At 56.1% G+C, this 16,217-nt stretch overlaps 1 protein-coding gene across 2 annotated transcripts in view; it reads right to left on the reverse strand.

The window, feature by feature from the left end:
* The window catches only part of megf11 (multiple EGF-like-domains 11), a 452,873-nt gene that overhangs the window by 292,211 nt on the left and 144,445 nt on the right, over positions 1-16,217 (reverse strand). For both annotated transcript variants that reach the window (XM_071405156.1, XM_071405155.1), the window contains 2 exons: positions 9,122-9,256; positions 906-1,007 (listed from right to left, as the gene is read on the reverse strand). In XM_071405156.1, the coding sequence (XP_071261257.1) occupies positions 906-1,007; positions 9,122-9,243 (224 nt within the window). In that variant the 5' untranslated portion in view covers positions 9,244-9,256. The remainder of the gene's footprint in view (positions 1-905; positions 1,008-9,121; positions 9,257-16,217) is intronic.

Genomic DNA, 16,217 nt, shown 5'->3' on the forward strand with positions numbered 1-16,217 from the left:
TCAGTATAAGAACAGTAATGTGTCTGGGTCTATGTGGGGACAGTAATGTGTCTGGGTCAATGTGTGGACAGTAACGTGTCTGGGTCAATGTGTGGACAGTAATGTGTCTGGGTCAATGTGGGGACAGTAATGTGTCTGGGTCAATGTGGGGACAGTAATGTGTCTGGGTCAATGTGGGGACAGTAACGTGTCTGGGTCAATGTGGGGACAGTAACGTGTCTGGGTCAATGTGGGGACACTAATGTGTCTGGGTCAATGTGGGGACAGTAACGTGTCTGGGTCAATGTGGCGACAGTAATGTGTCTGGGTCAATGTGGGGACAGTAACGTGTCTGGGTCAATGTGGGGACACTAATGTGTCTGGGTCAATGTGGGGACAGTAACGTGTCTGGGTCAATGTGGGGACAGTAATGTGTCTGGGTCAATGTGGGGACAGTAATGTGTCTGGGTCAATGTGGGGACAGTAATGTGTCTGGGTCAATGTGGGGACAGTAATGTGTCTGGGTCAATGTGGGGACAGTAACGTGTCTGGGTCAATGTGGAGGCAGTAACGTGTCTGGGTCAATGTGGGGACAGTAACGTGTCTGGGTCAATGTGGGGACAGTAACGTGTCTGGGTCAATGTGGCAACAGTAATGTGTCTGGGTCAATGTGGGGACAGTAACGTGTCTGGGTCAATGTGGGGACAGTAACGTGTCTGGGTCAATGTGGGGACAGTAATGTGTCTGGGTCAATGGGGACAGTAATGTGTCTGGGTCAATGGGGACAGTAATGTGTCTGGGTCAATGTGGGGACACTAATGTGTCTGGGTCAATGGGAACAGTAACATTGTGTACCCACCTGTGTCTGGGTCAATGGGGACAGTAATGTGTCTGGGTCAATGGGAACAGTAATGTTGGGTACCCACCTGTGTCTGGTACATTTGAACCAGTTGAGGATGTCAGTACACCTGGTGTAGTACACCTGGTCAAAGGGGTGGGCGTAGGACTCCTGGACCGTCACAGCATAACTATTGCAGAGGACACAAGAAACACAAAGCACAATAAGATTTAGAAATGGACTGTATTTACAGTTATCCTCCCCTCTATCCCCCCCTCTAATCTCCCCCTCTATCCTCCCCCTCTATTCTCCATCCCCCCTCTATCCTCTATCCTCCCCTCTATCCTCCCCTCTAATCTCCCCCTCTATTCTCCATCCTCCCCCTCTATTCTCCATCCCCCCCTCTATCCTCTATCCTCCCCTCTATCCTCCCCTCTAATCTCCCCCTCTATTCTCCATCCTCACCCTCTATGCTCTATCCTCCCCCTCTATTCTCTATCCTCCCCCTCTATTCTCTATCCTCCCCCTCTATTCTCCCCTCTAATCTCCCCCTCTATTCTCCATCCTCCCCCTCTATTCACCATCCTCACCCTCTATTCTCTATCCTCCCCCTCTATCCACCATCCTCCCCCTCTATCCTCCATCCTCCCCCTCTATTCTCTATCCTCCCCCTCTATTCTCTATCCTCCCCCTCTATTCTCTATCATCCCCCTCTATTCTCTATCCTCCCCCTCTATTCTCCAGCCTCCCCCTCTATTCTCTATCCTCCCCCTCTATCCTCTATCCTCCCCCTCTATTCTCCATCCTCCCCCTCTATTCTCTATCCTCCCCCTCTATTCACCATCCTCCCCCTCTATTCTCTATCCTCCCCCTCTATTCTCTATCCTCTATCCTCCCCCTCTATCCTCTATCCTCCCCCTCTATCCACCATCCTCCCCCTCTATTCTCTATCCTCCCCCTCTATTCTCTATCCTCTATCCTCCCCCTCTATTCTCTATCCTCTATCCTCCCCCTCTATTCTCTATCCTCCCCCTCTATCCTCTATCCTCCTCCTCTATCCTCTAGCCTCCCCCTCTATTCTCCAGCCTCCCCCTCTATCCTATATCCTCCCCCTCTATCCTCTATCCTCCTCCTCTATTCTCCAGCCTCCCCCTCTATTCTCTATCCTCTCCCTCTATCCTCCACCTCTATCTTCTATCCTCCCCCTCTATCCTCCCCCTCTATTCTCCATCCTCCCCATCTATCCTCTATCCTCCCCCTCTATCCTCTATCCTCCACCTCCATCCTCCCCCTCTATTCTCCATCCTCCCCCTCTATTCTCGATCCTCCCCCTCTATTCTCTATCCTCCCCCTCTATTCTCTATCCTCCCCCTTTATTCTCTATCCCCCCCTCTATTCTCCATCCTCCCCCTCTATTCTCTATCCTGCCCCTCTATTCTCTATCCTCCCCCTCTATTCTCCATCCTCCCCCTCTATTCTCTATCCTCCCCCTCTATTCTCTATCCCCCCCTCTATTCTCTATCCCCCCTCTATTCTCCAGCCTCCCCCTCTATCCTCTCCCTCTACCCTTGCTTATTTTTCATAAGTGACACAATATGGCTGCTGCGTGTTAATTGATTAGGAAGAGAGTGCTGTGTGTGTCGTTGGCTGATCAATTATCCTGCTGCATATTTGGAATCAATGATGTCCTACAGACGCATTGGGAATAGATCTGGGCTACTTAGTCTCACCGTCTGTCTGTCTGTCTGTCTGTCTGTCTGTCTGTCTGTCTGTCTGTCTGTCTGTCTGTCTGTCTGTCTGTCTGTCTGTCTGTCTGTCTGTCTGTCTGTCTGTCTGTCTTTGTCCCCCTTGTCTGTCTGTCTGTCTGTCTGTCTGTCTGTCTGTCTGTCTGTCTGTCTGTCTGTCTGTCTGTCTGTCTGTCTGTCTGTCTGTTTCTGTGTCTGTCTCTCTCTCTCTCTCTCTCTCTCTCTCTCTCTCTCTCTCTCTCTCTCTCTCTCTCTCTCTCTCTCTCTCTCTCTCTCTCTCTCTCTCTCTCTCTCTCTCTCTCTCTCTCTGTCTCTCTCTCTGTCTGTCTGTCTCTCTCTGACTCTCTCTCTCTCTCTCAGCATGTCTGTCTGTCTGTCTGTCTGTCTGTCTGTCTGTCTGTCTGTCTGTCTGTCTGTCTCTTTCTCTGTGTCTGTCTGTCTCTCTCTCTCTCTCTCTCTCTCTCTCTCTCTCTCTCTCTCTCTCTCTCTCTCTCTCTCTCTGTCTGTCTGTCTGTCTGTCTGTCTCTGTCTGTGTCTGTCTGTGTCTGTCTGTCTGTCTGTCTGTCTGTCTGTCTGTCTGTCTGTCTGTCTGTCTGTCTGTCTGTCTGTCTGTCTGTCTGTCTGTCTGTCTGTCTGTCTGTCTGTCTGTCTGTCTGTCTGTCTCTAATTTTTCTTTCTCCCACTATTTGTGCTGTCTTGACAACTGCTACGGTGATTGAATTGTCGTGGGAGTTGGCAAGACAGTACAAACATATCTGGGGCCAGGCTAGGATCATTCTGATGAACATATCAGGGGCCATTTTTCTCAAATAAACAGTAAACCTGTTTGTTTTTTTTACCCCTTTTTCTCCCCAATTTCATGGTATCCAATTGGTAGTTAGTCTTGTCTCATCGCTGCAACTCCCGTACGGACTCGGGAGAGGCGAAGGTCGAGAGCCATGCGTCCTCCGAAACACAACCCAACCAAGCTGCACTGCTTCCTGACACAATTCCTACTTAACCTGGAAGCCAGCCGCACCGATGGGACAAGGACATCCCTGCTGGTCAAACCCTCCCCTAACCCGGACGACGCAGGGCCAATTAGGCACCGCTCCCTGGGTCTCCGGCGTCACGGCCGGCTGTGACAGAGCCTGGACTGGAACCAGGATCTCTAGCGTCTTAGACCACTGAGACAGAGCCTGGACTAGAACCAGGATCTCTAGCGTCTTAGACCACAGAGACAGAGCCTGGACTCCAACCCAGGATCTCTAGTGTCTTAGACCACTGAGACAGAGCCTGGACTGGAACCAGGATCTCTAGTGTCTTAGACCACTGAGACAGAGCCTGGACTAGAACCAGGATCTCTAGTGTCTTAGACCACTGAGACAGAGCCTGGACTAGAACCAGGATCTCTAGTGTCTTAGACCACTGAGACAGAGCCTGGACTGGAACCAGGATCTCTAGTGTCTTAGACCACTGAGACAGAGCCTGGACTGGAACCAGGATCTCTAGTGTCTTAGACCACTGAGACAGAGCCTGGACTAGAACCAGGATCTCTAGTGTCTTAGACCACTGATATAGAACCTGGACTGGAACCAAGATCTCTAGTGTCTTAGACCACTGAGACAGAGCCTGGACTAGAACCAGGATCTCTAGCGTCTTAGACCACTGAGACAGAGCCTGGACTAGAACCAGGATCTCTAGTGTCTTAGACCACTGAGACAGAGCCTGGACTGGAACCAAGATCTCTAGTGTCTTAGACCACTGAGACAGAGCCTGGACTAGAACCAGGATCTCTAGTGTCTTAGACCACTGAGACAGAGCCTGGACTAGAACCAGGATCTCTAGTGTCTTAGACCACTGAGACAGAGCCTGGACTAGAACCAGGATCTCTAGTGTCTTAGACCACTGAAACAGAGCCTGGACTAGAACCAGGATCTCTAGTGTCTTAGACCACTGAGACAGAGCCTGGACTAGAACCAGGATCTCTAGTGTCTTAGACCACTGAGACAGAGCCTGGACTAGAACCAGGATCTCTAGTGTCTTAGACCACTGAGACAGAGCCTGGACTGGAACCAGGATCTCTAGTGTCTTAGACCACTGAGACAGAGCCTGGACTAGAACCAGGATCTCTAGTGTCTTAGACCACTGAGACAGAGCCTGGACTGGAACCAGGATCTCTAGTGTCTTAGACCACTGAGACAGAGCCTGGACTGGAACCAGGATCTCTAGTGTCTTAGACCACTGAGACAGAGCCTGGACTAGAACCAGGATCTCTAGCGTCTTAGACCACTGAGACAGAGCCTGGACTAGAACCAGGATCTCTAGTGTCTTAGACCACTGAGACAGAGCCTGGACTAGAACCAGGATCTCTAGTGTCTTAGACCACTGAGACAGAGCCTGGACTAGAACCAGGATCTCTAGCGTCTTAGACCACTGAGACAGAGCCTGGACTAGAACCAGGATCTCTAGTGTCTTAGACCACTGAGACAGAGCCTGGACTAGAACCAGGATCTCTAGTGTCTTAGACCACTGAGACAGAGCCTGGACTGGAACCATGATCTCTAGTGTCTTAGACCACTGAGACAGAGCCTGGACTAGAACCAGGATCTCTAGTGTCTTAGACCACTGAGACAGAGCCTGGACTAGAACCAGGATCTCTAGTGTCTTAGACCACTGAGACAGAGCCTGGACTAGAACCAGGATCTCTAGTGTCTTAGACCACTGAGACAGAGCCTGGACTAGAACCAGGATCTCTAGTGTCTTAGACCACTGATATAGAACCTGGACTGGAACCAAGATCTCTAGTGTCTTAGACCACTGAGACAGAGCCTGGACTAGAACCAGGATCTCTAGCGTCTTAGACCACTGAGACAGAGCCTGGACTAGAACCAGGATCTCTAGTGTCTTAGACCACTGAGACAGAGCCTGGACTGGAACCAAGATCTCTAGTGTCTTAGACCACTGAGACAGAGCCTGGACTAGAACCAGGATCTCTAGTGTCTTAGACCACTGAGACAGAGCCTGGACTAGAACCAGGATCTCTAGTGTCTTAGACCACTGAAACAGAGCCTGGACTAGAACCAGGATCTCTAGTGTCTTAGACCACTGAGACAGAGCCTGGACTAGAACCAGGATCTCTAGTGTCTTAGACCACTGAGACAGAGCCTGGACTAGAACCAGGATCTCTAGTGTCTTAGACCACTGAGACAGAGCCTGGACTGGAACCAGGATCTCTAGTGTCTTAGACCACTGAGACAGAGCCTGGACTAGAACCAGGATCTCTAGTGTCTTAGACCACTGAGACAGAGCCTGGACTGGAACCAGGATCTCTAGTGTCTTAGACCACTGAGACAGAGCCTGGACTGGAACCAGGATCTCTAGTGTCTTAGACCACTGAGACAGAGCCTGGACTAGAACCAGGATCTCTAGCGTCTTAGACCACTGAGACAGAGCCTGGACTAGAACCAGGATCTCTAGTGTCTTAGACCACTGAGACAGAGCCTGGACTAGAACCAGGATCTCTAGTGTCTTAGACCACTGAGACAGAGCCTGGACTGGAACCATGATCTCTAGTGTCTTAGACCACTGATATAGAACCTGGACTGGAACCAAGATCTCTAGTGTCTTAGACCACTGAGACAGAGCCTGGACTGGAACCATGAGCTCTAGTGTCTTAGACCACTGAGACAGAGCCTGGACTGGAACCAGGATCTCTAGTGTCTTAGACCACTGAGACAGAGCCTGGACTGGAACCAGGATCTCTAGTGTCTTAGACCACTGAGACAGAGCCTGGACTGGAACCAGGATCTCTAGCGTCTTAGACCACTGAGACAGAGCCTGGACTAGAACCAGGATCTCTAGTGTCTTAGACCACTGAGACAGAGCCTGGACTAGAACCAGGATCTCTAGCGTCTTAGACCACTGAGACAGAGCCTGGACTGGAACCAGGATCTCTAGTGTCTTAGACCACTGAGACAGAGCCTGGACTGGAACCAGGATCTCTAGCGTCTTAGACCACTGAGACAGAGCCTGGACTGGAACCAGGATCTCTAGCGTCTTAGACCACTGAGACAGAGCCTGGACTGAAACCAGGATCTCTAGCGTCTTAGACCACTGAGACAGAGCCTGGACTAGAACCAGGATCTCTAGTGTCTTAGACCACTGAGACAGAGCCTGGACTGGAACCAGGATCTCTAGTGTCTTAGACCACTGAGACAGAGCCTGGACTAGAACCAGGATCTCTAGTGTCTTAGACCACTGAGACAGAGCCTGGACTGGAACCAGGATCTCTAGTATCTTAGACCACTGCACCACTCGAGGCACCCTCTCCCTTATTTGACCTAGATAGTTTGTGTATGTATTGATAAGTAGGCTATGTGTGCCTTTTAAAAATGATGTAGTTTTGTCCTTGAGCTGTTGTTGTTTATGAATGTTCTGTATTATATCATGTTTCATGTTTTGTGTGGAAGAGTAACTGCTAAACAAACACCTGCAGGTTGTTAAAGTCTGCTAACGTTTCCCAGAATTCACAGCTTTTCCAGAAATCCTGGTGATTCCTTCCTGGTTCTGGGAATCTCTAAACTGTCTGTTGGTTGTAACGGAGGATGAATCATTCTGTCTGTTGGTTGTAATGGAGGATGAATCATTCTGCCTGTTGGTTGTAATGGAGGATGAATCATTCTGCCTGTTGGTTGTAATGGAGGATGAATCATTCTGTCTGTTGGTTGTAATGGAGGATGAATCATTCCGTCTGTTGGTTGTAATGGAGGATGAATCATTCTGTATGTTGGTTGTAATGGAGGATGAATCATTCTGTCTGTTGGTTGTAATGGAGGATGAATCATTCTGTCTGTTGGTTGTAATGGAGGATGAATCATTCTGTCTGTTGGTTGTAATGGAGGATGAATCATTCTGTCTGTTGGTTGTAATGGAGGATGAATCATTCTGTCTGTTGGTTGTAACGGAGGATGAATCATTCTGTCTGTTGGTTGTAACGGAGGATGAATCATTCTGTCTGTTGGTTGTAACGGAGGATGAATCATTCTGTCTGTTGGTTGTAATGGAGGATGATTCATTCTGCCTGTTGGTTGTAATGGAGGATGAATCATTCTGTCTGTTGGTTGTAATGGAGGATGAATCATTCTGTCTGTTGGTTGTAATGGAGGATGAATCATTCTGCCTGTTGGTTGTAATGGAGGATGAATCATTCTGTCTGTTGGTTGTAATGGAGGATGATTCATTCTGTCTGTTGGTTGTAATGGAGGATGATTCATTCTGTCTGTTGGTTGTAATGGAGGATGAATCATTCTGTCTGTTGGTTGTAATGGAGGATGAATCATTCTGCCTGTTGGTTGTAATGGAGGATGAATCATTCTGTCTGTTGGTTGTAATGGAGGATGATTCATTCTGTCTGTTGGTTGTAATGGAGGATGATTCATTCTGTCTGTTGGTTGTAATGGAGGATGATTCATTCTGTCTGTTGGTTGTAATGGAGGATGAATCATTCTGTCTGTTGGTTGTAATGGAGGATGAATCATTCTGCCTGTTGGTTGTAATGGAGGATGAATCATTCTGCCTGTTGGTTGTAATGGAGGATGAATCATTCTGTCTGTTGATTGTAATGGAGGATGAATCATTCTGTCTGTTGGTTGTAATGGAGGATGAATCATTCTGTCTGTTGATTGTAATGGAGGATGAATCATTCTGTCTGTTGGTTGTAATGGAGGATGATTCATTCTGTCTGTTGGTTGTAACGGAGGATGAATCATTCTGTCTGTTGGTTGTAATGGAGGATGATTCATTCTGTCTGTTGATTGTAATGGAGGATGAATCATTCTGTCTGTTGGTTGTAATGGAGGATGAATCATTCTGTCTGTTGGTTGTAATGGAGGATGAATCATTCTGTCTGTTGGTTGTAATGGAGGATGAATCATTCTGTCTGTTGGTTGTAACGGAGGATGAATCATTCTGTCTGTTGGTTGTAATGGAGGATGAATCATTCTGTCTGTTGGTTGTAATGGAGGATGAATCATTCTGTCTGTTGATTGTAATGGAGGATGAATCATTCTGTCTGTTGGTTGTAATGGAGGATGAATCATTCTGTCTGTTGGTTGTAATGGAGGATGATTCATTCTGTCTGTTGGTTGTAATGGAGGATGAATCATTCTGTCTGTTGGTTGTAATGGAGGATGAATCATTCTGTCTGTTGATTGTAATGGAGGATGAATCATTCTGTCTGTTGGTTGTAATGGAGGATGAATCATTCTGTCTGTTGGTTGTAATGGAGGATGATTCATTCTGTCTGTTGGTTGTAATGGAGGATGATTCATTCTGTCTGTTGGTTGTAATGGAGGATGAATCATTCTGTCTGTTGGTTGTAATGGAGGATGAATCATTCTTTCTGTTGGTTGTAATGGAGGATGAATCATTCTGTCTGTTGGTTGTAATGGAGGATGAATCATTCTGTCTGTTGGTTGTAATGGAGGATGAATCATTCTGTCTGTTGGTTTTAATGGAGGATGAATCATTCTGTCTGTTGGTTGTAATGGAGGATGCATGGTCATGACTTATTGCTCACCTCTCCCAGTGACTGCAGACGTTAGGATCGTCTGGGTTCAGGCTCCAAACACTGGGTGTAGTGAACAGCAGGACAGCCAACAAGACCAGGGTTAAGGTTAGGGCCAGAGAGATAGTCCCCATCTTGAGGGCACACCTGAGGGAGAGACAGAGAGCAGGTGAGTGAGAGAGAGAGACACAGACAGAGAGAGAGAGAGACACACAGAGAGAGAGAGACACACAGAGAGAGAGAGACCCACAGAGAGAGAGAGAGACCCACAGAGAGAGAGAGATAGAGAGAGACAGACACAGAGAGAGAGAGACAGACACAGAGAGAGAGAGAGACAGACACAGAGAGAGAGAGACAGACACAGAGAGAGAGAGACACACAGAGAGAGAGAGAGACAGACACAGAGAGAGAGACGCAGACAGAGAGAGAGAGACGCAGACAGAGAGAGACAGACACAGAGAGAGAGACGCAGACACAGAGAGAGAGAGAGACAGACACAGAGAGAGAGACGCAGACAGAGAGAGAGAGACGCAGACAGAGAGAGAGAGAGAGACAGACACAGAGAGAGAGACGCAGACAGAGAGAGACAGAGAGAGAGAGAGAGAGAGACGCAGACAGAGAGAGAGATGCACGTATTACTTCAACCCAGATTAAAAAGTTGTTGACTGGAAAACAGATGTCTAAAGGTTGAACAACAAACAGACAGCAAGTGTGACACTTAGTGCAGAGAGCTTTGAGTGTTCCTGTTCAGGGTTTAGAGGGGAGTCACCCAGCCTGTCACCCAGCCTGTCACCTGTCATCTACCCTGTCACCCAGCCTGGCACCCAGCCTGTCACCTGTCACCCACTCTGTCACCTGTCACCCACTCTGTCACCTGTCACCCAGCCTGACACCCAGCCTGTCACCTGTCACCCACTCTGTCACCTGTCACCCAGCCTGACACCTGTCACCCACCCTGGCACCCAGCCTGGCACCCAGCCTGACACCTGTCACCCACCCTGGCACCCAGCCTGACACCTGTCACCCACCCTGGCACCCACCCTGGCACCCAGCCTGGCACCCAGCCTGACACCCAGCCTGGCACCCAGCCTGACACCTGTCACCCACCCTGGCACCCACCCTGGCACCCACCCTGGCACCCAGCCTGGCACCCAGCCTGACACCTGTCACCCACCCTGGCACCCACCCTGGCACCCAGCCTGGCACCCAGCCTGACACCTGTCACCCACCCTGGCACCCACCCTGACACCTGTCACCCACCCTGGCACCCAGCCTGGCACCCAGCCTGGCACCCACCCTGACACCTGTCACCCACCCTGGCACCCAGCCTGACACCCAGCCTGACACCTGTCACCCACCCTGGCACCCACCCTGGCACCCACCCTGGCACCCACCCTGGCACCCAGCCTGGCACCCAGCCTGACACCTGTCACCCACCCTGGCACCCACCCTGGCACCTGTCACCCACTCTGTCACCTGTCACCCACCCTGGCACCCAGCCTGGCACCCACTCTGTCACCTGTCACCCACCCTGGCACCCAGCCTGGCACCCAGCCTGGCACCCAGCCTGTCACCTGTCACCCAGCCTGTCACCTGTCACCCACTCTGTCACCTGTCACCCACCCTGGCACCCAGCCTGGCACCCACTCTGTCACCTGTCACCCACCCTGGCACCCAGCCTGGCACCCAGCCTGTCACCTGTCACCCAGCCTGTCACCTGTCACCCACTCTGTCACCTGTCACCCACTCTGTCACCTGTCACCCAGCCTGACACCCAGCCTGGCACCCAGCCTGTCACCTGTCACCCACTCTGTCACCTGTCACCCACCCTGGCACCCAGCCTGACACCTGTCACCCACCCTGGCACCCACCCTGGCACCCAGCCTGGCACCCAGCCTGACACCCAGCCTGGCACCTGTCACCCACTCTGTCACCTGTCACCCAGCCTGACACCTGTAACCCACCCTGGCACCCAGCCTGGCACCCAGCCTGACACCTGTCACCCACCCTGGCACCCAGCCTGACACCTGTCACCCACCCTGGCACCCACCCTGGCACCCACCCTGGCACCCACCCTGACACCCAGCCTGGCACCCAGCCTGACACCTGTCAACCACCCTGGCACCCACCCTGGCACCCACCCTGGCACCCAGCCTGGCACCCAGCCTGGCACCCAGCCTGACACCTGTCACCCACCCTGGCACCCACCCTGGCACCCAGCCTGGCACCCACCCTGACACCTGTCACCCACCCTGGCACCCAGCCTGACACCCAGCCTGACACCTGTCACCCACCCTGGCACCCACCCTGGCACCCACCCTGGCACCCAGCCTGACACCTGTCACCCACCCTGGCACCCACCCTGGCACCCAGCCTGGCACCCAGCCTGGCACCCAGCCTGGCACCCAGCCTGGCACCCAGCCTGACACCTGTCACCCACCCTGGCACCCACCCTGGCACCCACCCTGGCACCCACCCTGGCACCCACCCTGGCACCCAGCCTGACACCTGTCACCCACACTGGCACCCACCCTGGCACCCAGCCTGGCACCCAGCCTGGCACCCACCCTGGCACCCAGCCTGTCACCCAGCCTGACACCCAGCCTGTCACCTGTCACCCACTCTGTCACCTGTCACCCACCCTGGCACCCAGCCTGGCACCCACTCTGTCACCTGTCACCCACCCTGGCACCCAGCCTGGCACCCAGCCTGTCACCCAGCCTGACACCCAGCCTGTCACCTGTCACCCACTCTGTCACCTGTCACCCACCCTGGCACCCAGCCTGGCACCCACTCTGTCACCTGTCACCCACCCTGGCACCCAGCCTGGCACCCAGCCTGACACCCAGCCTGACACCTGTCACCCACCCTGGCACCCACCCTGGCACCCACCCTGGCACCCAGCCTGACACCCAGCCTGGCACCCAGCCTGACACCTGTCAACCACCCTGGCACCCACCCTGGCACCCACCCTGGCACCCAGCCTGGCACCCAGCCTGACACCTGTCACCCACCCTGGCACCCACCCTGGCACCCAGCCTGGCACCCACCCTGACACCTGTCACCCACCCTGGCACCCAGCCTGACACCCAGCCTGACACCTGTCACCCACCCTGGCACCCACCCTGGCACCCACCCTGGCACCCAGCCTGACACCTGTCACCCACCCTGGCACCCACCCTGGCACCCAGCCTGGCACCCAGCCTGGCACCCAGCCTGGCACCCAACCTGGCACCCAGCCTGGCACCCAGCCTGGCACCCAGCCTGACACCTGTCACCCACCCTGGCACCCACCCTGGCACCCACCCTGGCACCCACCCTGGCACCCAGCCTGACACCTGTCACCCACACTGGCACCCACCCTGGCACCCAGCCTGGCACCCAGCCTGGCACCCACCCTGGCACCCAGCCTGTCACCCAGCCTGACACCCAGCCTGTCACCTGTCACTCACCCTGGCACCCAGCCTGACACCCAGCCTGACACCTGTCACCCACCCTGGCACCCACCCTGGCACCCACCCTGGCACCCAGCCTGGCACCCAGCCTGACACCTGTCACCCACCCTGGCACCCACCCTGGCACCTGTCACCCACTCTGTCACCTGTCACCCACCCTGGCACCCAGCCTGGCACCCACTCTGTCACCTGTCACCCACCCTGGCACCCAGCCTGGCACCCAGCCTGTCACCTGTCACCCACCCTGGCACCCAGCCTGGCACCCACTCTGTCACCTGTCACCCACCCTGGCACCCAGCCTGGCACCCACTCTGTCACCTGTCACCCACCCTGGCACCCAGCCTGGCACCCAGCCTGTCACCTGTCACCCAGCCTGACACCTGTCACCCACCCTGTCACCCACCCTGGCACCCACCCTGGCACCCACCCTGGCACCCAGCCTGGCACCCAGCCTGGCACCCAGCCTGGCACCCAGCCTGGCACCCAGCCTGGCACCCAGCCTGGCACCCAGCCTGACACCTGTCACCCACCCTGTCACCCACCCTGGCACCCACCCTGGCACCCACCCTGGCACCCACCCTGGCACCCAGCCTGACACCTGTCACCCACACTGGCACCCACCCTGGCACCCAGCCTGGCACCCAGCCTGGCACCCACCCTGGCACCCAGCCTGTCACCCAGCCTGACACCCAGCCTGTCACCTGTCACCCACTCTGTCACCTGTCACCCACCCTGGCACCCAGCCTGGCACCCACTCTGTCACCTGTCACCCACCCTGGCACCCAGCCTGGCACCCACTCTGTCACCTGTCACCCACCCTGGCACCCAGCCTGGCACCCAGCCTGTCACCTGTCACCCAGCCTGACACCTGTCACCCACCCTGGCACCCACCCTGGCACCCAGCCTGGCACCCAGCCTGACACCCACCCTGGCACCCAGCCTGACACCTGTCACCCACCCTGGCACCCAGCCTGGCACCCAGCCTGGCACCCAGCCTGGCACCCAGCCTGGCACCCAGCCTGGCACCCAGCCTGGCACCCAGCCTGGCACCCAGCCTGGCACCCAGCCTGGCACCCAGCCTGACACCTGTCACCCACCCTGGCACCCACCCTGGCACCCACCCTGGCACCCACCCTGGCACCCAGCCTGACACCTGTCACCCACACTGGCACCCACCCTGGCACCCAGCCTGGCACCCAGCCTGGCACCCACCCTGGCACCCAGCCTGTCACCCAGCCTGACACCCAGCCTGTCACCTGTCACCCACTCTGTCACCTGTCACCCACCCTGGCACCCAGCCTGGCACCCACCCTGTCACCTGTCACCCACCCTGGCACCCAGCCTGGCACCCAGCCTGTCACCCAGCCTGACACCCAGCCTGTCACCTGTCACCCACTCTGTCACCTGTCACCCACCCTGGCACCCAGCCTGGCACCCAACCTGGCACCTGTCACCCACCCTGGCACCCAGCCTGGCACCCAGCCTGACACCCAGCCTGACACCTGTCACCCACACTGGCACCCACCCTGGCACCCACCCTGGTACCCACCCTAGCACCCACCCTGGCACCCACCCTGGCACCCAGCCTGACACCTGTCACCCACCCTGGCACCCAGCCTGGCACCCAGCCTGGCACCCACCCTGACACCTGTCACCCACCCTGGCACCCAGCCTGACACCCAGCCTGACACCTGTCACCCACCCTGGCACCCACCCTGGCACCCACCCTGGCACCCAGCCTGGCACCCAGCCTGACACCTGTCACCCACCCTGGCACCCACCCTGGCACCCAGCCTGGCACCCAGCCTGGCACCCAGCCTGGCACCCACCCTGACACCTGTCACCCACCCTGGCACCCAGCCTGACACCCAGCCTGACACTGGCACCCAGCCTGGCACCCAGCCTGTCACCTGTCACCCAGCCTGTCACCCAGCCTGTCACCCAGCCTGTCACCTGTCACCCACTCTGTCACCTGTCACCCACCCTGGCACCCAGCCTGGCACCCAGCCTGTCACCCAGCCTGACACCCAGCCTGTCACCTGGCACCCACTCTGTCACCTGTCACCCACCCTGGCACCCAGCCTGGCACCCAGCCTGTCACCCAGCCTGACACCCAGCCTGTCACCTGTCACCCACTCTGTCACCTGTCACCCAGCCTGGCACCCACTCTGTCACCTGTCACCCAGGTGTCAGGTGTCAGGGTGGGTGCCTGTCACCCACCCTGGCACCCACCCTGGCACCCAGCCTGGTACCCAGCCTGGCACCCAGCCTGGCACCCAGCCTGACACCTGTCACCCACCCTGGCACCCAGCCTGTCACCTGTCACCCACTCTGTCACCTGTCACCCACCCTGGCACCCAGCCTGGCACCCACTCTGTCACCTGTCACCCACCCTGGCACCCAGCCTGGCACCCAGCCGCCTGTCACCTGTCACCCAGCCTGTCACCTGTCACCCACTCTGTCACCTGTCACCCACCCTGGCACCCAGCCTGTCACCCAGCCTGTCACCCAGCCTGACACCCAGCCTGTCACCTGGCACCCACTCTGTCACCTGTCACCCACCCTGGCACCCAGCCTGGCACCCAGCCTGTCACCCAGCCTGACACCCAGCCTGTCACCTGTCACCCACTCTGTCACCTGTCACCCAGCCTGGCACCCACTCTGTCACCTGTCACCCACCCTGGCACCCAGCCTGGCACCCAGCCTGACACCCAGCCTGACACCTGTCACCCACCCTGTCACCCACCCTGGCACCCACCCTGGCACCCACCCTGGCACCCACCCTGGCACCCACCCTGGCACCCTGCCTGACACCTGTCACCCACCCTGGCACCCACCCTGGCACCCAGCCTGGCACCCAGCCTGGCACCCAGCCTGGCACCCAGCCTGACACCTGTCACCCACCCTGGCACCCAGCCTGTCACCTGTCACCCACTCTGTCACCTGTCACCCACCCTGGCACCCAGCCTGGCACCCACTCTGTCACCTGTCACCCACCCTGGCACCCAGCCTGGCACCCAGCCGCCTGTCACCTGTCACCCAGCCTGTCACCTGTCACCCACTCTGTCACCTGTCACCCACCCTGGCACCCAGCCTGGCACCCACTCTGTCACCTGTCACCCAGCCTGTCACCCAGCCTGACACCCAGCCGCCTGTCACCTGTCACCCAGCCTGTCACCTGTCACCCACTCTGTCACCTGTCACCCACCCTGGCACCCAGCCTGGCACCCACTCTGTCACCTGTCACCCACCCTGGCACCCAGCCTGGCACCCAGCCGCCTGTCACCTGTCACCCAGCCTGTCACCTGTCACCCACTCTGTCACCTGTCACCCACCCTGGCACCCAGCCTGGCACCCACTCTGTCACCTGTCACCCACCCTGGCACCCAGCCTGGCACCCAGCCTGACACCTGTCACCCACCCTGGCACCCAGCCTGTCACCTGTCACCCACTCTGTCACCTGTCACCCACCCTGGCACCCAGCCTGGCACCCAGCCTGTCACCCAGCCTGACACCCAGCCTGTCACCTGGCACCCACTCTGTCACCTGTCACCCACCCTGGCACCCAGCCTGGCACCCAGCCTGTCACCCAGCCTGACACCCAGCCTGTCACCTGTCACCCACTCTGTCACCTGTCACCCAGCCTGGCACCC

The sequence above is a fragment of the Salvelinus alpinus genome, chromosome 6 (assembly GCF_045679555.1).
Source record: "Salvelinus alpinus chromosome 6, SLU_Salpinus.1, whole genome shotgun sequence".
NCBI lineage: Eukaryota > Metazoa > Chordata > Actinopteri > Salmoniformes > Salmonidae > Salvelinus > Salvelinus alpinus.